The 25,590-nt window shown below is 45.5% G+C and overlaps 1 protein-coding gene across 5 annotated transcripts in view; it reads left to right on the top strand.

Annotated features, from left to right (window-relative positions):
• The window catches only part of HIPK1 (homeodomain interacting protein kinase 1), a 76,563-nt gene that overhangs the window by 21,819 nt on the left and 29,154 nt on the right, over window positions 1-25,590 (top strand). For all 5 annotated transcript variants that reach the window (XM_040423912.1, XM_040423913.1, XM_040423916.1 and 2 more), the window contains 5 exons: window positions 1,947-3,027; window positions 12,292-12,415; window positions 22,601-22,720; window positions 23,998-24,084; window positions 25,144-25,328. In XM_040423912.1, coding sequence (XP_040279846.1) covers window positions 1,947-3,027; window positions 12,292-12,415; window positions 22,601-22,720; window positions 23,998-24,084; window positions 25,144-25,328 — 1,597 coding nt within the window. The remainder of the gene's footprint in view (window positions 1-1,946; window positions 3,028-12,291; window positions 12,416-22,600; window positions 22,721-23,997; window positions 24,085-25,143; window positions 25,329-25,590) is intronic.

The raw sequence follows: 25,590 nt of genomic DNA on the forward strand, positions 1-25,590 counted from the left end.
TCTTATTTTTAGAGAAGGCAGAAGGCTAGATCTCGTCAATTAAAACATTGATTTGACTGTGCCAAGTGATTGGCGCAAGGCAAACGGGGTGCCCATATTCAAAAAAGGATCAAGGTCCTCCACAGGTAATTATAGACCAGTTAGTTTAACTTCTGTTGTGGGGAAAATGTTTGAAGGACTCTTAAGGGACTATAATACAGGTGTATGTGACTATAAATAATATTACAAGTGATAACCAGCATGGGTTTACCAAGGACAGAAGTTGTCAGACTAACCTGATTTGTTTTTATGAGGAGGTGAGTAGTAGCCTGGACAGAGAGGCGGCGGTGGATGTAGTGTTTCTGGATTTTGCAGACGCTTTTGATACTGTCCCTCATAGACGCTTAATGGGTAAAGTAAGGTCTATTGGCTTGGAAAGTATAGTTTGTAATTGGATAGAAAACTGGCTGAAGGACCGTGTCCAGAGAGTTGTGGTCAATGATTCCTATTCAGAATGGTCCCAGGTTATAAGTGGTGTACCCCAAGGTTCAGGGCTGGGCCCTTTATTTAATTTATTTATTAATGATATTGAGGAGGGGATTAATTGCACCATATTTATTTTTACAGATGACACTAAGCTGTGTAGGACTGTACGGTCTATGGAAGATGTCCACAAACGACAAGCTGACTTGAACACTCTGAGTGATTGGGCATCAACTTGGCAAATGAGGTTCAATGTGGACAAATGTAAAGTTATGCATTTTGGTAGTAATAATCTCTGTGCTTCATACTGTATGTCCTAGGAGATGTAACACTGGGAGAGTCACTTGTATAGAAGGATTTGGGTGTCCTTGTATATGTAGATTAAATAACAGCATACAATGTCAATCAGCTGCTTCTAAGGCCACCAGGATATTGTCATGCATTAAACCAGGCATGGACTCGCGGGACAGGGATGTAATATTACCACTTTACAAAGCGCTGGTGTGGCCTCATCTGCAATATGCAGTCCAGTTCTGGGCACCAGTACATAGAAAGGATGCACTGCAGCTGGAAAAAGTACAGAGGAGAGCGACTAAACTGATAAGGGGAATGGAGGGTCTTAGTTAGACGTCTAAGGGAGGACATGATTAACCTATACAAATATATAAATGGGCCATACAAAAAATACGGCGAAAAGCTGTTCCATGTAAAATGTGCTCAAAAGACAAGGAGGCACTGCCTCCGACTAAAAAAGAAAAAGTACAGTCTCCAGAAGCGTCAAAGCTTCTTTACTGTAAGAACTGTGAATCTGTGGAATAGTCTTCCTCAGGACCTGGTCACAGCAGGAACAGTGGACAGTTTCAAATAGGGTTTAGACAAATTCTAAAAAGTAAAAAACATTAATGCTTATGAAAACGTGTAGAAATCTGAGTCTCGCTTCCTTCTGGGATTTGCGTCCCCACCTATCCTTTGGTTGAACTTGATGGACGTATGTGTTTTTCCAACCATATTAACTATGGAAGCGAGGGCGTTCCTTTCATTTGCATACACGTTTGATCAGTGTTGCCAGGTCCGGCTGACCATCTAAAGCCTCATGCACACGGCTGTAAGTGTTTTGCGGATCCGCTAATCCGCATCACGCGTATCCTGGCCGACTGCATGTCACCATTCATTCATCTTCTGTAGAAACGGACAAGAGTAGGACATGTTCTATCTTTTTTGCAGGGCCGCAGAACGGTCGTGTGGATGTGGACAGCACACGGTGTGTGTTGAAATGAATGGGTCTGCATCTGGCCGTGTGCATGAGCCCTAATGTGTATGAGGGGGTGTCCTGAAATGAAAGGAGGATTGGACCATTGTATTTCAACATGTCCAATGAGCCACCGCCAGAGGTTGCGTTTCAGTCGCTACTTCAAGATTGTGTGTGTGTCTTGGGCACGTAAATTGCATACAATAAGCTAACGCATGTCTCTTCTATCTTCCAGGTATGGCATCACAGCTGCAGGTGTTCTCCCCTCCTTCGGTATCGTCCAGTGCCTTCTGTAGTGCAAAGAAACTTAAAGTTGAGCCTTCTGGCTGGGATGTTACGGGACAGGGTAATAGCAACAAGTATTACGCACACGGCAAGAACCTCTCAGTCGCTCAAGGGCACGCAAGTTCATCTCACCCGGTAGCCAACTTCAGTCTACCTGCCTACCAGCCCAGTCTCCTCATTCCAGCCTCTGCAGCAGAGCATATAGTGGTAACGGCCGCCGACAGTACCGGCAGCGGGCCCACCACCTCCTCCTTCCAGAGCAGCCAAATCCTCAACCACAGAAGCAACGTTTCTTTACTGGAACCATACCAAAAATGTGGACTGAAAAGAAAAAGTGAAGAGGTGGACAGCAACGGTAGCGTGCAGATTATTGATGAACGGCCACCTCTGATGCTGCAAAACAGAACCGCGGTGGGTGCTGCTGCCACGACCACCACTGTAACCACTAAAAGCAGCAGTTCCAGTGGCGAGGGGGATTACCAGCTCGTTCAGCATGAGATTCTGTGTTCCATGACCAACAGCTATGAAGTGCTGGAGTTTTTGGGCCGAGGGACTTTCGGCCAAGTGGCGAAATGCTGGAAGCGGAGCACCAAGGAAATTGTGGCCATTAAGATCCTAAAGAACCATCCTTCCTATGCCAGGCAAGGCCAGATAGAAGTAAGCATCCTCTCGCGCCTGAGCAACGAGAATGCGGACGAGTACAACTTTGTACGCTCGTACGAGTGCTTCCAGCACAAGAATCACACTTGCCTTGTTTTTGAAATGTTGGAACAGAACTTATATGACTTTCTGAAGCAGAATAAGTTCAGCCCTCTTCCGCTGAAGTACATTCGACCCATATTACAGCAGGTTGCCACTGCCCTGATGAAGCTGAAGAGCTTGGGGCTGATTCATGCTGACCTGAAACCAGAGAACATCATGCTGGTGGATCCAGCGCGTCAGCCGTACAGAGTGAAGGTGATCGACTTCGGCTCCGCCAGTCATGTTTCCAAAGCCGTGTGCTCCACCTACTTGCAGTCTCGGTACTACAGGTACAGATTTATGAGCTACTTTTTATGTTTTTAACTCGCGCTTGGAACTTGTAGCATCCCCATCTCCCTTTTGTGCTGCATGTGAATAATCCCTAAATGTCTGAGCATAGTTGTTTTTTTTGTTGGTGTGTAAGGAGGACCTGTCGCCACTCCTGACATGTCTATTTTAGTATCTACCGGCCCATCAGTTTCTGGATTATCTTTTCTTAGGACTTTGTTGTGCTGTTCCCCTGTTATCCCTCCTAGAAATGTATGAATAAAATGAGAACCGGACAGTACGTTCCCCTTGTCCATGTAGTGTGTCCCTGCACAGTCTGTCAGTACTGATTAGATACAGGCAGAAGGTGTAGGAGCACACCCATGAATTTCTAGAAGGAATAACAGAGGCCCGGCACAACACAATCCTAACAAAAGATGCTCAAAAGTTGTGTGGAAAACAAGCATTTACACAAATAGATGCGACTGTAGAGGTGACGGGTCCTCTTTCATCTGTAACTGAATATCATAGTATAGTGCTTCTGTCAGTTTGATAGATTTACAGGTTTCTCCTACCCAGAAAGTGACAGCGTTGACGGTATGACCTATTTTTTTTTTTTCTCTTTTGTGTAAACTTTCTCGCCACACCTCTTCCAGTAAACACGAAGCGGGTTATGTAAGTCACTTAGCCTTTTGTTCACTTGTATAACAGAAGACGTCCTATGGCAGTGATGGCTAACCTCCGGCACTCCAGCTGTTGTCAAACTACGACTCCCAGCATTCTCCATTCATGTCTATAGAGTTCTGAGAACAGCCAAGCAAGGGGGGGCATCTTGGGAGTCGTAGTTTAACCACAGCTGGAGTGCCGGAGGTTAGCCATCACAGTCTGGATAATGCCCTGTGGCTGGGCAGCCTTTATAAGTTCTTCGTAATAGACTTGTCCTATCTTTTGCAGAGTGGAAGCAAGGACCTGGAAGCCCATGGAAAAACACGGAAGCCCTTCTGTAGGCTTCCAGGTCCGTGCCTCTGCATTGCCAAAGATGCAGCATCTTGCAGATCGCGGACCATTTGAAGTCAATGGGTGCAGGGTGCACTCAGCCGTTACCCGTGTTTTGCGGACCAGCTGTTTGCAGTCCACAACACTGACCCGGTGGCCCAACAGTCCTGTAAGTGGGGCTCTAAATCGATTCTGTTCTAAAGGTTACAGCATGTCGGACTGTGTAGTGTATATTGTGCCATGGTATGTACAGGGAAGCGGGATCTATCAGGACAGCTGCACAATGGTCTTGTGAGCGCTTTGTGGAAAGGACATGCTGATCATCCGTGTTCTTTCTGCATCCATATGTCCGTTCCACAGAGTATTGAAAAAATGTGATTCACTGACCCAGTGAAGTCAGTGGGTCCACATAAATGGATGCAAAATGGTCTTCCATATTTTGTGGACTGCAAAATACATAGGGTCGTGTGAGTGTACGTGCAAGATAGACCCTTAATGGACTCTGTCACCACAAAATCCAGTGCTATCTGAAAGCCGCAGGTTATCGAGCAGGAGGAGCTGAGCAGATTGATAGTTTTATGGGAGAAGATTCAGTAAAATCTGTAATTTTTTAATTTTCTATCTTTGCTTTCTCTAACAGCTATGGGTGAGAGGAGGGAGGTGTTACCAGTGACAGCTGTCTCTGTATACACACTTACACAACGCCATCAATCACTGATAACACCTCCCCCATGTACATCGATCAGTGACTGACAGCTGTCTCTGTATACACACACACACAACGCCATCAATCACTGATAACACCTCCCCCATGTACATCTATCAGTGACTGACAGCTGTCTCTGTATACACACACACACAACGCCATCAATCACTGATAACACCTCCCCCATGTACATCTATCAGTGACTGACAGCTGTCTCTGTATACACACTTACACAACGCCATCAATCACTGATAACACCTCCCTCCTGTACATCTATCAGTGACTGACAGCTGTCTCTGTATACACACTTACACAACGCCATCAATCACTGATAACACCTCCCCCATGTACATCGATCAGTGACTGACAGCTGTCTCTGTAGACACACACACACACACAATCACAATCAATCACTGATAACACCTCCCCCATGTACAGATATCAGTGACTGACAGCTGTCTCTGTATACACACTTACACACACACACACAACGCTATCAATCACTGATAACACCTCCCCCATGTACAGATATCAGTGACTGACAGCTGTCTCTGTATACACACTTACACAACGCCATCAATCACTGATAACACCTCCCCCATGTACATCTATCAGTGACTGACAGCTGTCTCTGTATACACACACACACAACGCCATCAATCACTGATAACACCTCCCCCATGTACATCTATCAGTGACTGACAGCTGTCTCTGTATACACACTTACACAACGCCATCAATCACTGATAACACCTCCCCCATGTACATCGATCAGTGACTGACAGCTGTCTCTGTATACACACTTACACAACGCCATCAATCACTGATAACACCTCCCCCATGTACATCTATCAGTGACTGACAGCTGTCTCTGTATACACACTTACACAACGCCATCAATCACTGATAACACCTCCCCCATGTACATCTATCAGTGACTGACAGCTGTCTCTGTATACACACTTACACAACGCCATCAATCACTGATAACACCTCCCTCCTGTACATCTATCAGTGACTGACAGCTGTCTCTGTATACACACTTACACAACGCCATCAATCACTGATAACACCTCCCCCATGTACATCGATCAGTGACTGACAGCTGTCTCTGTAGACACACACACACACACACACAATCACAATCAATCACTGATAACACCTCCCCCATGTACAGATATCAGTGACTGACAGCTGTCTCTGTAGACACACACACACACACACACAATCACAATCAATCACTGATAACACCTCCCCCATGTACAGATATCAGTGACTGACAGCTGTCTCTGTATACACACTTACACACACACACACAACGCTATCAATCACTGATAACACCTCCCTTCTGCTTTTTCCACCTCCTGTGAACAGCTGAGACAAAGTAAAAATGACACATTTTACTGAGCATTTTCTCTTAAAAATATATATTTCTCCTGCTCTATAACATGGCGCTTTTAGATTGCATTGCATTTTGTGGTGACAGGTCCTCTTTAGCCCCTGTCTGACATATGTGTATGGAGGTTGTCTGGCTCTTCTACCGGCAGTGTCCAGGATACAAGACAACTCCAACCACAATGTTTCAGATGCCGTGAATGATTGTAACCTGGGCACCTTAGAGGCCCTCTGACAGGACGCCCCTACCCGCCCAATGAGCCCATGGGAGCCATCAAGTTACCTTGGCAGGCCTGCTATTGTAAGGCCAGGGCTCAAAAGGGTTTTGCCAGTTTCTAATGTAATTTGTCAAAATGCCATATGCAGCCCTGTATGCTTGTACAGCCAAATCATCTGCCCCTGTGTCAGTGAAGGAAATATACTTACCTGTCACTTTCCAAGGTGACGGCTGCTTTTGGGTACCTCTTGTCCTGCGCAGGCGCCAAATGGCAAATGGACATGTCTGGCGGATGCAGGGGATTCTGCCACAAACTGCAGTTTTACCTTAAATCAGTTTGCAAGCATGCCGTGTGGCGTTCTGTTTTCTTTGCATGAGGTCGGTAGTCTGTCAGATTTTCAAGCTTCTGAATCCCGTCTCCGCACTCCGGGCTGTCCCCACACAGTGTCTCCATTATGCCTAGATGTGGCTCTCCTCCTGCCTTCCTTTTTCTTACCGCTTGCTCTATGTAAGAGTGCATCAGTATTCTGCATGGCCTTCTTACTGGTTCCAGTCAGAAACGAAAGGCCACAACGTGGCTCGAGGGCATTGTCATCCTGAATGGAGAAAGGGCCTTCACTAAAGGCTTCTTCCACGCTCAGCCTCTACATTCTCTGCTGATTACATTTCCTTTTAGCCTTTTGGTTTGTATAATTATTGTTCTTTTGGTTTTAACATATGTCATTTGTAATGTCTCTTCTTGTTTCACTTGAGTTTGACATGCAATCAGTACAGATCTGTTATCCACTTACAGACCATCCATGTTTTCATCCTACCCAACTTTATAGAAGTGGTTTTGCAGGAAATTTTTTTACATCTTGAAACATAAACCTCTTAAAAGGGTCATATGGCAAAAAAACAATCTATATATACACTGCTCAAAAAAATAAAGGGAACACAAAAATAACACATCCTAGATCTGAATTAATTAAATATTCTTCTGAAATACTTTTGTTCTTTACATAGTTGAATGTGCTGACAACAAAATCACACACAAATAAAAAAAATGGAAATCAAATTTTTCAACCCATGGAGGTCTGGATTTGGAGTCACACTCAAAATTAAAGTGGAAAAACACACTACAGGCTGATCCAACTTTGATGTAATGTCCTTAAAACAAGTCAAAATGAGGCTCAGTAGTGTGTGTGGCCTCCACGTGCCTGTATGATCTCCCTACAACGCCTGTGCATGCTCCTGATGAGGTGGCGGACGGTCTCCTGAGGGATCTCCTCCCAGACCTGGACTAAAGCATCTGCCAACTCCTGGACAGTCTGTGGTGCAACGTGACGTTGGTGGATAGAGCGAGACATTATGTCCCAGATGTGCTCATTTGGATCCAGGTCTGGGGAACGGGCGGGCCAGTCCATAGCATCAATGCCTTCGTCTTGCAGGAACTGCTGACACACTCCAGCCACATGAGGTCTAGCATTGTCTTGCATTAGGAGGAACCCAGGGCCAACCGCACCAGCATATGGTCTCACAAGGGGTCTGAGGATCTCATCTCGGTACCTAATGGCAGTCAGGCTACCTCTGGCGAGCACATGGAGGGCTCCAAAGAAATGCCACCCCACACCATTACTGACCCAATGCCAAACCGGTCATGCCGGAGGATGTTGCAGGCAGCAGAACGTTCTCCACGGCGTCTCCAGACTCTGTCGCGTCTGTCACATGTGCTCAGTGTGAACCTGCTTTCATCTGTGAAGAGCACAGGTCGCCAGTGGCGAATTTGCCAATCTTGGTGTTCTCTGGCAAATGCCAAACGTCCTGCACAGTGTGGGCTGTAAGCACAACCCCCACCTGTGGACGTCGGGCCCTCATATCACCCTCATGGAGTCTGTTTTTGACCGTTTGAGCAGACACATGCACATTTGTGGCCTGCTGGAGGTCATTTTGCAGGGCCCTGGCAGTGCTCCTCCTGTTCCTCCTTGCACAAAGGCGGAGGTAGCGGTCCTGCTTCTAGGTTGTTGCCCTCCTACTGCCTCCTCCACGTCTCCTGATGTACTGGCCTGTCTCCTGGTAGCGCCTCCATGCTCTGGACACTACGCTGACAGACACAGCAAACCTTCTTGCCACAGCTCGCATTGATGTGCCATCCTGGATAAGCTGCACTACCTGAGCCACTTGTGTGGGTTGTAGACTCCGTCTCATGCTACCACTAGAGTGAAAGCACCGCCAGCATTCAAAAGTGACCAAAACATCAGCCAGGAAGCATAGGAACTGAGAAGTGGTCTGTGGTTACTACCTGCAGAACCACTCCTTTATTGGGGGTGTCTTGCTAATTACCTATAATTTTCACCTGTTGTCTATCCCATTTGCACAACAGCATGTGAAATTGATTGTCACTCAGTGTTGCTTCCTAAGTGGACAGTTTGATACCACAGAAGTGTGATTGACTTGGAGTTACATTGTGTTGTTTAAGTGTTCCCTTTATTTTTTTGAGCAGTGTATTTTTAGAAAGTTCTGAAATAACAAAAGAAGTCTAAAGTTCCTTTTAAGTAGGAGGAGGATTGGGCCGGTTAAAGAGGTGGTCCCGATAGTTTAATGTTGATGGCCTTATTCTCAGGTTAGGTTATCAATACCTGATCGTTGAGGGGGCTAACCTCCTCACTGCTTTACCTTACAGCACTGTACATTTATATTGTGGCTGTGCTTAGTATTGCATCCCAGGCCCCTTCATGTTAATGGGATTGGGTTGCACATAGCCCAAGTGACTGATAAACTTGACGTCACTGGCCTAGTAAGAGGTCACAGAGCTCACCAGGCCCCTTCAACCTGCTGATTAACAGGGGTGCCAGGAGTCGGACCCCCAACGATCAGATTAAAGACCTATCCTGAGAGTAGGCCATCATTATTAAACTCTCTAAAAAACCCTTTAAAGGAAACAAGCCCTCCTCACACGTGCGACCAAAGTCCTCATTTGTCACCTGGCCTGATTTTTTTTTTTTTTTGTGGCACCTAAAATCCTTGTTTTTGGGCAGCACTTTGTGCCTGTGTAAACAAGGATGTGCTACTTACAAACAATGAATTTGTATGGGGATGAATGATTGCAGTAGCGATCATTCATCCCCATACAGAGGATATGATTACTGCAGATAGATGAGTGGGCAATGATCGTGATTGAATGGTTTATTCCTAATCATTGCCCTGTGTTGCAGCCCATGTAAATAACGCTTTCCAGGGTCCTGTCCCATCCCATCCCCCAGTCTCAACTTTCTGCTCCCACCTGGCACAGATTTGTGTCCGCTGCAGCCAGGCCCTGACTGTAGCAGATCACCACTAGTGATGTTTTTAATTGGTAGTAATATGCAAAAGGAGAGATAAGCAGCACTCCAAGCCCCTTAGTGGGATAAATCCGTTTTCAATGTTCAAGTGGCCTGGTATGCATCCAGGGCAATGCGGTGCACGCGGTGGGGGGTCCTGGCTCGGGATCTCAGTAGAAACAGCAATGTAGAGAAATCCGCAGCACTCGTCCAGTTCGGTCAGTGGTGTTTTATTTAGTAGTTAGGCAGCATACATAGCGCCATTTCGACCCTCAGGTCTTTATCAAGCCCAATGTTGCATTTACAATGGTAGTAATGCCACTTGGTGTCGTACCTAAAGGCCAAACCCATTAGACTGAAGTCAGATGAACTTGCCGGTTTCATTAAGACTTGATTTGAACTTGGGGATGTATGGGGGTCTTTTTGCATCACATTAGCAAGCTGCATGACCAAGAGCCCACATGGATCTCAGATTCTGCAGGAACCCAGCTAAGTAAAGCTTTTGAGATGGAACCTTATTTCTACATCTGGCAAATCACTTCTGAAGATGTCATGCAGCGTTTTTCATAGATATGTGAAGCCTGCCAACGTCATAACCTGAAAGGCTGGTGGTAGAAGCAATGAATGCATGTCCCAGTGACCTGTATCAGAGCATGTCTGACTTCATGTAGACCACGTTGATTCTGGTTTCTGGGCAGGATCGTTCAACAGCGTGTTTCAGATTCTAGGCAAGGTGCTGAAGCTGGGGTCGAAGGGGGGCGGGGGGGGGGGCTGTTCATAAGTCCCTTTTGTAACTTTTTAGGCGTAATTCAGGAGCAGATGCCGCCACACAAGGTCTAAAACTGTGGGTGAGGAAGGGGACGCGACGGCACGCCCGTCTCATTTACCATTTTCTACGCCTGTTTTAGGCGTAGAAAAAGGTCTAGATTTAAGACGGCTAGGAAGCCGTCTTATATTTAGGACTGGCGCTGGATGCGCCAAAGTTATGGAGAGGCCGGCGCCTCTTCATAACTCCAGAGGATCCACCACCCAGTATAGGGCCTATTAGGACCGGCGTCTAAAACGCCAGTCTTAGTAAATGTGCCCCTTAATGCATGCACTCCATTTAGAGATCAGGAAGTTTCAGGGGAGATAGATTTAGATGTATTTGTAAAATATATATATTTACTGTTCTTTGCGTGGGATGTGTAAAGACCTGGTTGAATTATTGCCCTGTGCAGTTCTTGGTGGGGAAATCGTATGCTGTAGATCCACCTCCCCTGGAAGTCTGGACGACTTCTCCTCACTTACTGAAGTAGGAAAGATTTGACCTAAGCCAGAGTCAGATGAAATGACAGTAAATGTACATGTTTTTTATGCCCAGAAATATCTGTTTCTGCTCTTTAGTTTATGAAAACAGCCTTCTAAAAATCATGGCATTGAGATGATGTGGGATCGGGGTTAATGAACAGTCATCTGCTGCCTTTCCCAGCTTGGGCAGAGTCCTTAGAAGGGATGTGTTGAATTGCATGCTTCAAAGCTTTCTAATAGAAGGGGCTTTTTTTTTTTTTTTTTTATATATAATTTCATGTCATTATATTAAGAAAAAAAAATCCTTTAGTTGATGCTCGGGCCCCCATTAGTATGTTGTCAGCCACACCCACTGTTTTCAGCAGGACTGTTCATCTGTAGAGGTTACTTTTCAGTAGTCATCTCATTATCACATGCAGGATTACAATGAAAGAGAACACAGGTATCACCATTCACAAAAGGTGATGGTCACAGCTTATCTACTTGCCCTCCCTGCACAACGACCTCTGCACATATTACTTAACATGGCTAGAATACTCTTCCATAGAAGTCATTGAGTTCTTTTCAGTCCCTTGTGCCCATGTTGTTGCTGTAAAGCATATCCCTAAATACTGTTAGCAGCTCAGGCAAGATGGCTGCCCCCATAAATGTGTACTGAAAATAAAAATAAAATCTTTAATCAGAAAATAAAATCATATCACAAAAGCTAACTTGTGTTGCCTTCCATTTTGGCAGGACAGGTTGACTAATGTCTATGGTCGTGTCCTAGGTCAGTTGGATTTCAACACACCTGATCCTTTGTTCTCAAGAGAGATAAGTTGCCATCACAAGTCTCTAGCAGTGTCTTGCCACCCTCGCCCTATTGAGAACTCGTGCATGTGTACGGGGGGTCAAGAGGAATAGCCGTGGGCCAGCAGTTATCTAAGGTTTATGGCCACCTTTTAGGTTTAATACTTGCTCTAGATGTTACTGTAGGGAACGTCACTTTCTTCTTTGTAGGCCTCTTTGTTGAGCGCACACAATAGAGAAGAGCGCTTATCATGGCTCCCGACGTGTCCGGTTTATGAAAGATAACTGTCTTACTATTGTATAGCGGTTCTTGTGTTTACTGTATTTTCACCGGAGCAAGTGGATAGTACATTGGGGTACTTGTAGGACTAGTTAGGTGGCAATCCACTACCACCAAGGACTTCTCCTCAAGACAATCTAGCAAAGACGAAATGGCACAGCAGTCTGAAAAGCGAGACCTCCTTGCATTACTGGCCAGAAGTGTGACACCTAGTGGTGTAGATAAAAACATTTTTTTAATGACTTGGATTGCACAATTGTATTTTACGATGAGTCATTAAGCTCTTTTCATAATTTTTCTCCTTCCATCCCACAGAGCTCCTGAGATCATCCTTGGGCTACCGTTTTGTGAAGCAATAGACATGTGGTCTCTGGGTTGTGTGATAGCGGAGCTGTTCCTCGGGTGGCCTCTGTATCCCGGTGCTTCAGAGTATGATCAGGTAACTTTTGAACCTTGTGCTCAAATGAATTGTTCCTCTTTATGTAAAGAAATGTTTAAAAAATGATTTCTCAATTATTTCTCAATGTCGAATGGAAGTGTTACACGTCAGTAGGCCGTAAAACATATATAAGTAACCAAATTGCTTTTTCTACGCTTTCCTACATTCGTACTAGCTATTTGTAGTGGAAAAAAGTTTTCGTGATACTCTCGAACCCCCAATTTCACTGTAGACCTGTACATACCCAGGTATCCTCTGCCTTCCACTCTGCACATCATCATATTAGCACGTCCGTAATAATTTGATTGCACGGGGCAGGCAGTTTTACTCTGTTCCAGGCCCTTGTGCAGACGTCAGTCACGTAGCACGGTGTCAATACTTCACAACATAGACAGAAACCACATGGCTGAGCAATGGGACGGCCGATCCACATGGCTTTTCAGAGATTTTCATATTGACCTATGTTCTGGATTGGTTCTTAGTATCAGATTGGCAGGGGTCTTGCACCCATCAGCCGTTTGAAGAATCCGCATGCTCTGGTAAGTGTTGCTGCTTCTTCCTAGGCCACGTGATGTCACATGTCCTAGGCGAAGCTCAGTCCCATTCAAGTGAATGAGACTGACTGAGCTGCAATACCAAGCACAGCCGCCATACAACGTACGGCGCTGGGCTCCTGGGCGTTGGTCCCCCATGAATCTGATATTTATTACCTAGCATCAATGTCGAAATCTCGGAAAACCTCTTTAAATGCTGTATTTTATGTAATAAAATCAATGCTGAATATTTTTGTCGCTGGATAACCCTTTTAATCAGGTGACAAAGCAGCCATGTCAGATCAGCTGGGAAGAGGGATGTACTACGGCCTATCATCTGAAGTGGGGGGGCTGCACCTTGATGCATGCTTCACATCTGCTTCTTCCATCCCTGGAGGTGGATTAAGGGGGATTTGATGTTCGCTGCTGGGAGCACCCCCTTTTATAGTTTGTCAGGGATGTCCAACCTGCGGCCCTCCACCTGTTGCAAAACTACAACTTCCATCATGCCCGGACTGCCTACAGCGATCAGGGCATGCTTGGAGTTGTAGTTTTGCAACAGCTGGAGGGCCGCAGGTTGGACATCCCTGGTTTTAGTAAATGCAGTTTGGGTAAAGGCAAATGAATCTCTTCAGTCTGTATCTCCTTGTAGTCTACCGGCATGTAATAGCTTACTGCTTGTGGTCCAGATGGTCGGTGTAGACGCCTAGCTATGTAATGATTGCCGGGTAGTAAGTTACCCCCCCCCCCCCCCCCCATGTGTTGATGAGAGTGAGCCATGTGTAGGTGTCCCTGGGACAGGGTAGCTGGTGTACTGCCAGCGCTCTTACATCATGCTCTTCTTGGATGAGATCACCACCAGTATGTTTGCTGGAGGCAACACTACATGAGCTGGAACTTTCCGTCCAGGTGTTCGGGCCTTACAGATAATCCTAAAACACGATGCCAGTCATTGCAGCCGTGGTGAAACAGCTTCTTAAAGGGGTTGTCTGGGAATACGTCATTCCTAACAGGTGCCAGCAGCCTGTATGAGAAGCTTTCTGAAAGTAGCCGCTCTCCTGGGGGAGACTGAGGAGTCTTGCAGATTTATGTTTGTTTTATAATGAAGTGTGCTGGAGAACAGCAAAGAGGCATACAACGTAATAAATTTGGAGCATCTTGGGCTTTCTTCACACATCAGAAAAATCTGCTGCGGAAACCACGGAAGCTATCTGAGGCTGACCCTGTGAATCTGCATTTTGTATGCCACGGATCTGCCCATAGCTTTAGCTCCATTCAGCGGTCTGATCCCTGCCGGAACACATGCCAGGGTTAAGGCCTCTTGCACACGAACATTGTGCATTGGGGACCGCAATTTGCAGTCCCCAATGTACGGGCAATGTTCGTGCGGTGGCCGGGGCGGATCAAGACCCATTCAACTTGAATGGGTCCGTGATCCGTCCACACCGCAAAAAAAATAGTTCTATTTTATTTTAATTTTTTTGTGGTGCGGAGGCATGGACAGAAACACCACGGAAGCACTCCATAATGCTTCCGCGGGGTTCCGATCCGTGCTTTCGTTCCGCATCTCTGTGCTTGCGGACCCTTTCAAGTGAATAGGTCCGCATCCGTGATGCGGAGTGTACACGGGCAAGAGGCCTAACTGTGATTGCCAAGTGAAAACCGCTCCAGGAAAAAATATCTAGAAATCTGTACCAGAATAATCTGCAGCCGTATTGATTGGCAACGCAGATTCACTTGCAGTGTTCAGTGCAGAAATACATGCATGAAAACCACTGTGTGAATGACCCCCCAAGGCATGAAAAGTCTGAAAGGGTGCATATGTGAAATGCGCTGTAATTCATCAGAAATCACTCCATAAATTTCCCCTTAAAGGGGTTCTACGAGACCTCTGGATAGGTCATCAGTTTCTAATCGGTGGGGGTCTGGCACCCTGCACCCCTGCCGATCAGCTGTTTGAGAAGGCACCACTGCTCGCAGTAGCACTGCAGCTTAGCCTAGACCAGGCATCCTCAAACTGCGGCCCTCCAGCTGTTGTAAAACTACAACTCCCACAATGCCCTGCTGTAGGCTGATACCTGTAGGCTGTTCGGGCATGCTGGGAGCTGTAGTTTTGCAACAGCTGGAGGGCCGCAGTTTGAGGATGCCTCACCTAGACCATTTGACGGCACGTTCATTGCGCAACCCCATTGAAGTCAATGAGACTCAACTGGGATACAAAGTGCAGCCATTATACAATGTACAGTGCTGTGCTTGGGGTGCTTCTGTCGGCGCTGGTGCCTTCTCAAACCGGGTATCGGCCCCCCCAACGATCAGATACTGATGACCTATACAAATGATCGGTCATCAATAGTAAACTCTAGGGAAAACCCCTTTTAATGTTCATAGCAGGTGGGAGAAATTCCCAAAGTTTTCCTTAAAGGGGTTTTCTGAGATTTTGGTGACCTCTGGATAGGTCATCAGTATCTGATCGGTAGGGTCTTCCCCTGCCGATCAGCTGTTCGCTACTGTGAGTGCCGTGGTCTTCTCTCTGCTTTTCCTAGGCCAGTGACGACGCGTTCATCAGGCAGCTCAGCCCCATAGGAGTGAATGGGGCTGAGCTGCAATACCACGCATAGCTGCTATACAATGTCCGGCGCTGTGCTTGGTAAACTGCCAGAAGGCCGTGGCACTCACAGGAGCGCCGATACCTTCTCAAACAGCTGATCGGCGGGGGTCCTGTGTGTCAAACCCCCACCAATCAGATACTGATGACCAAGACCCATCAGATAAATGCCCGTCAGATAAATGCCATGACTTTTCCAAACCATAGGTCGTCTGTGGTTTGAAAAATTGCTGTGCAAATGGGCCTTTAGGGTATGTCCATAAGCAAGGAGCTTGCTGTCAAAACAACCCATTCAGAAGGACCTGATCCTGGGTCTGTAACAGATCTGCCCTGTGTGAATAAAGCTTTATGGTTGAGCTTGTTTGAGGACCTGTATGTTTCGTTCTGAGAACATGAGCATTAAAGGATAGAAAAAAAATAAAAATAAAAAATCTTTGCTTTGGCCAACAATCAGGCCTGATTTTCATGAAACCTTCAGCTCAAGAGGACAGACGCCACTGGAGCCGCTTATCTCGGAGGGGAACAGAAAAATTCCATCCTATCAGATTTTTCTTTCCCGATTCGGCCCTCTTAGCGTCTGCTGGGCTCTGGGCACATTATATTGGGCCGGCTGGTATGCTTGCTTCGTCACTCACCAGAAGAGGTCTTGTGAGGAGTAGAGATGAATTACTTCTGTGCTTTCTTCCCTTATCTAGTGGGAAGTCCGCTCTGCAGACAGGAATTGCATGCTCTGTAGGACCCTCCTAGAATGGTCTCCAGCATTTCACGGCTCGTATTTGTGTATAAAGAGTTTCATTTCTCAGTTTGTGCCATGTGTAGGAACCTCACTCTTCACCCTAGTGATTTCTGTACTATTTGAGGTGACAGGGCGGTGCACTTCTCTTTCTATGAGGGTTCCTCAGCGGGAGCACCTGGCTGTTGGGTGGCACCTGTATGCTACCAACATTTTCTGACACCACGCTTCATGTGCTGAGGTAAAACCGCTGAGATTTTAGTATGCGAAGATAAGAAACGTAACGGCCATATGCATTGTGGAGCGTGACGCCCCTCCTATGTAGTGCTGTACATATCCATACTGGTAGCTGATGTATCCTTTACCAGCTGGACCAGAAGACATCTACGGTTTTTACTAATCTCTACATTGCGGGTAAGGTTAGATGGGAGTTTCCTGTTTGCTTATGTAAAACCACTGCCCTCAAACATCCTGCACATATTTACTAGCAGAAGCAAATGCGGAGCCCTTCTCCTCTCGTCTGGTCTCCTGCATAATAGTCACTGTGACATTCACTAGCTGCGAGAGACTAGGAAGAATACTGCAGTCAGTGGACTCCATTCCCATTACTTGGACTTAATTTCTGAAAGGGTTTTTCTGGAAGTACAGTATTGATGAGCTATCCTCAGGGTGGGTCATCAATATCTGATCCATGGGGGTCCGACACCTGGTACTGCCTGCTGTTTGAAGAGGCTGCGCCTAGAGCATGTGACCCATAAAAGTGCCATCACTGGCCAAGGAAGAGGACACAGTTTATCAGAGCACTGTGGGCTATGATCGGGGGTGCCGGGAGTCGGGTACCCCACAGATCTGATATTGATGACCTATCCTGAGCATAGGTCATGAATATATTATTCCCCAAAAAACAGTTTTTAGTTTTTTTTTTTTTTGTAGTTTCCATAAAAAAAAAATATATATATAAATACTTTTGCTTCTGCAGTATGATTCCATTTTGTATATACTGCAGGGGGCTGCCAGATGCCCACTTTAAAGAGGTTACCCAGCTTCCGAAAAAATATAAACGCCCCTAAGTGTTATAATAATAACAATTTACTATTGGGCTCTCCAACCCCCTCCCATATAGCAATGACGTTCTGGTGCTCACCCAGTCTGTGATGTGCAGCCATCAGTGGTCACATACCGCTCTTCTGGCATTAGCGAGCAGAGCTATGGTACCAGTAGTATAGAAACTGATTGCCGAGGCCATTGATCTGCCGCATCCGTCACGTTCTGGCTTCTTGTAAACAAAGAACAGGGGAATGGCGGAGCGAGTGCACTGAATTGGTGGGATATTTGTAAGGTAAGGCTACTTTCACACTAGCGCTTGATCGGATCCGTTCTGAACGGATCCGATCATATTAATGCAGACGGAGGCTCCGTTCAGTACGGATCCGTCTGCATTAATAACTTAGAAAAATTTCTAAGTGCGAAAGTAGCCTGAGCGGATCCGTTCAGACTTTCAATGTAAAGTCAATGGGGGACGGATCCGCTTGAAGATTGAGCCATATGGTGTCATCTTCAAGCGGATCCGTTCCCATTGACTTACATTGTAAGTCTGGACGGATCCGCACGCCTCCGCACGGCCAGGCGGACACCCAAACGCTGCAAGCAGCGTTCAGCTGTCCGCCTGGCCGTGCGGAGGCGAGCGGAGCGGAGGCTGAACGCCGCCAGACTGATGCAGTCTGAGCGGATCCGCATCCATTCAGACTGCATCAGGGCTGGACGGAAGCGTTCTGCTCCGCTCGTGAGCCCCTTCAAACGGAGCTCACGAGCGGACAGCAGAACGCTAGTGTGAAAGTAGCCTAAGTAGTATAAATAGATATATATGTTTGGCATGAAAATGATCCCCAGAGAATGGGCTTGTGAAAGGTTGGACGCCCTCTGTGCGGATTGCCTCATCCATCACTCTTCATTATGTAGTTTGCTGAGGCTGCACCGCACACAAGCACATTGTGATCACAATTTAGTCAGGCTTCATAATTAGGCCATGTGACCGACGAACGAAACGTCACACGGCTTAGGGAAAGCATCATGAAGGCCATTGTTCGCCTGGGGTCGGACCCCACTGATCAGATACTGATGAGCTGTCCTGAGGATATTTAATAATGTTGATTTCTTGTTCTCTAGATAGAGCTTTTCAACAGTCATCTCCTTCTTACAGGCAGGATTACAGTGACAGATATTACCTCAGTATAGATAACACACAATCTACCATTCACAAAAGGTGATGGTCAAACCTATGTACTCTATACAGAGCATGTCTAGGAAACTCCCCTATCACAGTGAACGAGTCTATGGACCCATTATCTTGTACAGAAAATAGAATAAAAAATGTACAGGAGATTCATCAAAACTGGTGTAAATGAAAACTGGCTTAGTTAGCCCGAGCAACCAATCGGATTCCACCTTTCCTTTTTCAGCGTTCCTTTGGAAAATGAAAGGATCAATCTGATTGGTTGCTATGGGCAACTAAGCCAGTTTTCCTTTACACCAGTTTTGATAAATCTCCCACAATGTGTCACTATCTGATTTCAAGTGGGAGAATAAATTAAAGGTGGCACATTGCTGATGAGGCCGATGGGCTCATACCTCTGTTTCCAATTTTGTACAGAAACCAGCAGAAAGGAAAAAAATATTCTAGGGGAGAATCCCTCTGTAATATGGTGCCTTACACACCACATAGAATGGCTCTGTAGTGTCGCGGTGTGCATGAGGCCTTAAAGGGATTTTTAAAGTGTTGACCTTTCCTCAGGATAGGTCATCAGTATCTGATCAGTGAGAATCTGACTCCCGCTAATCAGCTGTTTGAAGAGACTGCAGCGCTCCTGTGAGTGCCGTGGCCTCCTGGTCCAGTGACGTCCCATGGCCTAGGCGCAGCTCACTCTACTTAAAGTGAATGGGGCTGAGCTGCAATACCAAGCACAGCCACTATAGAGTGAACGGCGCTGTGGTTGGTGAGCTTTGTTGAGTGCCACCACAGCCTCTTCAAACAGCTGATCGGTGGGGGCGCCAGACATTGGACCCCCGCCTATCAGATACTTGGGCCTATCCTGAGGATAGATCATCAGTATTACTCATACTTATCAGTAGAAATTCTGCTTGTAAAGAATTAGACATCATCTAGGATCCAGTGCGTCCTGTGAGAGTCGGCATCGCCAGAAAAATCCTGCCGCGCTTCCTGGTTGTGCCTGCAGGGACTACTTAGGTACCATATGACGGGGGAATGAGTAATGATTTTCCAGGCCTCGCTATGCAGTGCACATCATCCGGCTGTTTCCAGGAATAAAGCTGCATCGCGCTTTATGGAGGTAGCCCTGGGGTCTTGTCCTTGTATGAGGGGATTTTATCAAACTGGGGTGTAGGAAAACTGGCTTGCTTGCCACTAGCAACCAATCAGATTCCACCTTACATTTCCCAAAGGATCTGTGAAAAATTAAAGGTGGAATCTGCTTGGTTGCTGTGGGCTTTGGGCAGTGAACTAGTGACGTGTTGGACCTGATGACCTGTCAGCGCGTCCTGCTCCCTAACTGCCAAAGCTGTAAATGATTGCCTGTGCAGCCGCAGTGACCGGCCCTTTGACACACTTAGTAACTTTCCAGAGGAAATCTGGCTTTCAGCGGTTAAAAATAAATGGCCGCAGTCGGGTGGTTTCCCTGGAGCGAGCCCATCTTCTGAGATTCTTATCTGTGCTGTGGGTGGGAAGACGGCTTGTTTTCCTTCTCTAAAGTCCGATATGATCAGCTTTTCGTCTCTGGCACGCTTTGCATCACGTACAGCCGAATAGTATGTGTTTATATCTGCTTTCTTTTCGGCTTGGAGAGAGAGCTCATTTGCATACCTTTGCCCAAGGAGAAATAGCACCCCCACCCTGTGAAGACACTTATAGGTCTCATTATTGTTTCGTGCATTCATCTTTAGAAAGGTCTGTATGTACCGTTACTCTTCATATAGAAGTGCACCGCCGCAAAGCGTAAAGTGCCAACTTCAGCACAACTTTTCAGCCACTTCTGGCTCTGCTTTCGGCTTGCTTGTGGTCGCACACGAGTCACTGATTTACCGCCACTCCACGTCCCCTCCAGCTGTACTTGGGACGACCTGCATCATGATCCATCCCGCTGAGCCCTACTAATTATAATAGCTTGGCAGGCCGGCTTGCTGAAGATGCAGGACCATGGCCTTGTCTGGAGAGCTTCACTTAACCCTTACCTAACCCTCCAGGCCACCTGCACACGACCGGATCGGTTTTAGCGATCTGTAAATAGAGGATCCGCAAAACACAGACTCCAGCCGTGTGCTGCCCGCGTTTTCCCTTCCGCCGGTCTCGCAGTATGTTTCGAATGCCTGTTCTTGTCTGCAAACTGGACTAGAATAATAGAATAGGACTTTTTTTTTTTTTTTTTTTTGCGTGGTCGCATTGAAATGAATGGGTCCACAACTGATCCTCAAAAAATGCAGATGAGATGTTGACCAAAGCTACGATCGTGTGTATGAGGCCTTACATTAGTTACACTTAAACATTTAATTTGCTGTTAATTTAGAAATGTTCAGACCTATATAACACGTTTCTCACCACCGTGACAGCACAACTAACCAACTAACCGTGAATGGCGTTCAGTCTTTTTCCGAAGCTTGAAGCACATCGAAGCAGGTTTAAAGGGGTTGTGCCATGAAAGATATTTGGCATTTTTCAAACCAGCACCTGGATCTGAATATTTTTGTAGTTGCATGTAATTAAAAATTTAGTATAGCCACCAAGTTATTCAATAAAATGTCTCTGTATAGCGCCACCTGCTGTTTGTTCTTTTCCCTATTTCTTGTCCACCCCACTGAGCTGGCCGCGCTGGTCAGTTTAAATCTTTAACTGTCACCAACTATAACTTCTGTGGAAGTTGCAGGGAAAGAGCTACAGCAGAAAGGACATGCCCCCTGAGAAAGGACATGCCCCCTGAGAAAGGACACGCCCCCTGAGCTGCCAGCCTGAATTAAATCTAGCAGAGCAATTAGACCAATGAATGAGAAGAACTCTGGTTCCATGTGTGGTAAAGGGCTGGTTCTAGCTTTCTTAGAGTTTGTCATCTACTAATTTCTATTTTTTACATCAGTTATGGCATAACCCCTAACTGCAGTTCAGACTGTGTATTCAAGCATTCTGTCGTAGGTAGAAGTCAGGAACTTATTCCACTGTGTATCTTTGACTGAAGGCTCATTGACTTCAGTTATTTAAAAAAATTTAAATAAAGTGTACTGCAGAGTTGTTTTTTTGGGGGACCCACTGTATAAGAAAGAGCAGTCTGCTGAAATTTCCGTTACAGAAAAGGTGGAAAAAAACCACAGTATATTAATGTATACTGGCCCAAGAGTACAGAGAAAACAGTCTGCAGTAGGACAAAAAGCTTGGTAAGCCCCACCCTTTTTCTAACCTCCACCCATTAGCCAAGCCCCACCCCTTAGCCACCCATCATCCAAAGATGGAGGAGCTCAGCAGCAGATTATCCTCTATGTTCTGTCCATGATTTCTACAAGTCCGATTGTCATTTTGCAGTATTTTCTCCACAATCCTGCCACAAACAGCGGGGACAACTATATTTTTAGGTTACATTTGCATTCATCTCTAGATTTAGCGTTCCTTTAAGGTGACTTGACCGGAAGACTCCAAACTTGGATCCACTTTTCATAAAATATTATCTGGGTCCCCCATGAACCTGAGCATGTAGTCCTGCATCACCTTCACAGTACAGTCGCCCTCCCGTCACCCACTGTGCAGGAAATTGCAGCACAGCCCCATTCAAGTGGGTGCAGTTCTCTGCGCAGCCGGGTTCCCGGGAGCTCCACTATGGGTGGAAAGTTAAAGAAATGAAGTAGCAGACGGGTACAGAGCCTAAAATCCAGAGGTAATGGACGTTTGTTTTCATTGACGTATAGCTGGAGCTCTACTTTTTGGTAGTTTAGCAGTAGATCTATAAATTCTATGACCATAAAGCTTGACGTCATTGGAAAAGTGCTTGTTTTTGTGGAATCGGAAATTTGCCAGCCTGCTGCTGCCGACGTCCTGTCTGCCTGACAGATAATCTGGATGTGACAGATACGTGCGCCTCTTCCCTTCAACTTTAAAAGTACAAACCCCTTAATGGCTTTTTCATTTTCAGCTGTTCTCTTTATAAAAAAAATATATATTTTTTCTTCAAGGTCACTCTCTCTTTCATGATCAAACTAAACCTAGAGTCTGAAAAGCTGTCATCGCCGCATGTTAAATTGCTGCCATTATTGTGTTTCAGATAAGGTACATCTCCCAGACACAAGGACTTCCCGCAGAGTACCTTCTCAGCGCTGGAACAAAGACTTCCAGATTTTTCAATCGAGACCCAGATCTGGGCTACCCATTATGGAGGTTAAAGGTAAAATTAAAATGTATTCTGACATGTCATCTGCATGCGTCTGGGTGGGAGGAAATTGAGCGCTAATTCTTACAATACACGTGGGTTTGCTGTAGAGATTTGGAAGCCATCCAAAGCGTATGTCTGAAGGTTGGCATCTCATGAAGTATGTGTCTGTTGCATGTGCTTTGCAGAATCTGAGAGTTCTAGTTAAAAAAAATATATATATAAAATCCTTGGCCTCATCTGCCATACATTTACTATAGTGTTATGCAATTAACGCCTAGCACCAAAATGTACGACACGGGATGGGGCAGGCGCCGGAGCTGCGCCTCAACAGTCAGGAGACCCCATGTGACCTTAAGCATGAGAGATGAGCGAAGTATTGAAAATTTCATTCAGCTGCTTTGCCAAATTTTACCCCTAAAATTTACTTTGTGGCGAATGACTTTGGCACGAAACGCAGGATCTTCAATCAAGATGGAGGCGTTTTTTTTTTTTTTTTTTTTAAGAATATAATTTTTTATTTTTTTGCATTTCGGCAGTACTATGCCACTGAAAATTAAATACAAAATATTGTCCTTCAGTAGTGGTCAGCACCGATATAAACCTCCTATAGAAGAGATAGGTAACCCATGTAAGTTTACTACTGCTGTGAAGGGGATATGTTGTTATTATGTAGTAGTAGGAATAGAATTAGGCATCAGGCTATGAGTAAAAACTTACTATGTGTAGTTTGAAATGCATAAGTGTCTTTTTTTTTATTATTATTATTATTATTATTATTATTATTATTTATTATTAATTAATATATATATTTTTATAACCATGTTTGAGATTTTTTTTTAGAAGCCGAAATCAAATACAAGATTATATGGAGTCCTGAAGCACATCTTTATGTGAATAGAATTAGGATAACAGTAGGACTATTGTTCTCCAGATAGGCCTAGATAAAGATGTCCACAGAAGAGGGTTGCACTTATTGGTGTAATGTGTGATGCTCTAAGGCTACTTTCACACTCACGTTTTGGGCGGGTCCGTCATGAATCTGCAAAAAAACGGATCCGTTACAATAATACAACTGTATGCATCCATCATGACGATGGCCATGCTAAAAGTCCAAACAAAAGGTTGACGTAGAGGGACATGGAAGGACTTCAAAAGATTACATCCAGAACACCATCCGTTTTTTGTGTAAAATAATGCATAAAATATTAATTACATAGGTTAATATGTAATAACGTCACTTTTGATGGTAGTGTGCCTTTACAGCCATTTATTGTTTATCTCCTGTGCAGACGCCAGAGGAGCATGAAATGGAAACTGGAATAAAATCTAAAGAGGCTCGCAAGTACATCTTCAACTGTTTAGATGACATGGCACAAGTGAGTGTTGGATCTGTGTTCATGATAAGCAGCATTAGCTGTACGGAGAGCGAATTGTGAATAGGAAGGGGCCGCTGTCTTCATTTTCTCTTGACACAGTATCATGTTTGTCTGTAGTCTGTGTCTGACCTATTTATTTCAGTACCAGGCCAGCCCGTAGATATTTTTATGGTTTGCCTGTTATGTTACAATTATTACTTATCAGCTATCCACGGGGTAAGTGTCTGATTACAGGGAGCTCTGTCCACTAAGATCCCTACTTGTCATGAGAAGTAGTGGGTGCCATGTTTGCATGGATTAGCAGTCGAGGATGCGCACTACTGCTGATCCATTCAATTTCTTTAGGACTGACTAGTTCATAGCTTCCTGCCAGTCCCATAGCGATTGAATTGAGCCGCAGTGCTCAACAGGACATGGGACCCTCTTGTTCTCATGATAGTTGGGAATCTAAGTGGTCGGTCAGCTGTGATTATCCTACAAATTGATAAGTTATGATTCTGGTGCTACCCTGTTAAAAGGGTTTTCTGAGACTTTTATATACTGATGACTTATCCTCTGGATCATTTGGATAGGTCATCAGTATCTGATTGGTGGGGGTCCGACACCTGGGACTCTGGCTGATCAGCTTTTTGAGAAAGCATCGGCGCTCCTATGAGTGCTGCGGCCTTATCGCAGCTTACCAAGCACAGCGCCGTACATTGTACAGAGGCTAAACAGCTCCACTTCAATGGGGCTTAGCTGCGCCTAGGCCATATGACCGATGAATGTGACATCACATGGCCTAGGGAAAGCTGCGAGAAGACCGTGGCGCTACTGTGAGCATCGGTGCCCTCTCAAACAGCTGGTTGGAGGGGGTCCCGGATGTCGGGCCCTCCACCGGTCAGATACTGATGACCTATTCAGAGGATGTCATTAGTATATAAGTCTTGGAAAACCCCTTTAAAGAAGGTCCACCATACTGTATTGTTTTTTGTCCTGTGTTAGATAGATTAGGTCAGAAATGCCCGGACTAGGTGCCATCTCTCCTACATGGTGTTAATTTCTCCCTCCGTTTAATAGGTGAACATGTCGACAGACCTAGAAGGCACCGATATGTTGGCAGAGAAGGCAGACAGAAGAGAATATATAGACTTGCTGAAGAAAATGTTGACTATTGACGCAGATAAGAGGATCACTCCGATGAAAACCTTACATCACCCTTTTGTTACCATGAATCATCTGCTGGATTTCCCGCACAGTAACCAGTAAGTAGGAACGTTACCAGGCACACAGAAACATCCTGTTCAAGCGTACTTCCAGGAAAATTTCAGCTAAGCGCTTCTCTGGATGACACACAAGGCTTTCATTTTTAAACTTTTTTTTTAATTCGTCCTTCAAGTTCTGCAGCGATGCCAGACGCACAGTAGATAAAAATCAGTGGTAATTCTGTATGCACCTTATTTCCTGAAAGTAGATTAGGCGAATGAAAAAGATGTTTGAACGTACTGTGCACATAGCACAACTACA

Source organism: Bufo bufo, chromosome 3, assembly GCF_905171765.1.
Source record: "Bufo bufo chromosome 3, aBufBuf1.1, whole genome shotgun sequence".
Lineage (NCBI taxonomy): Eukaryota > Metazoa > Chordata > Amphibia > Anura > Bufonidae > Bufo > Bufo bufo.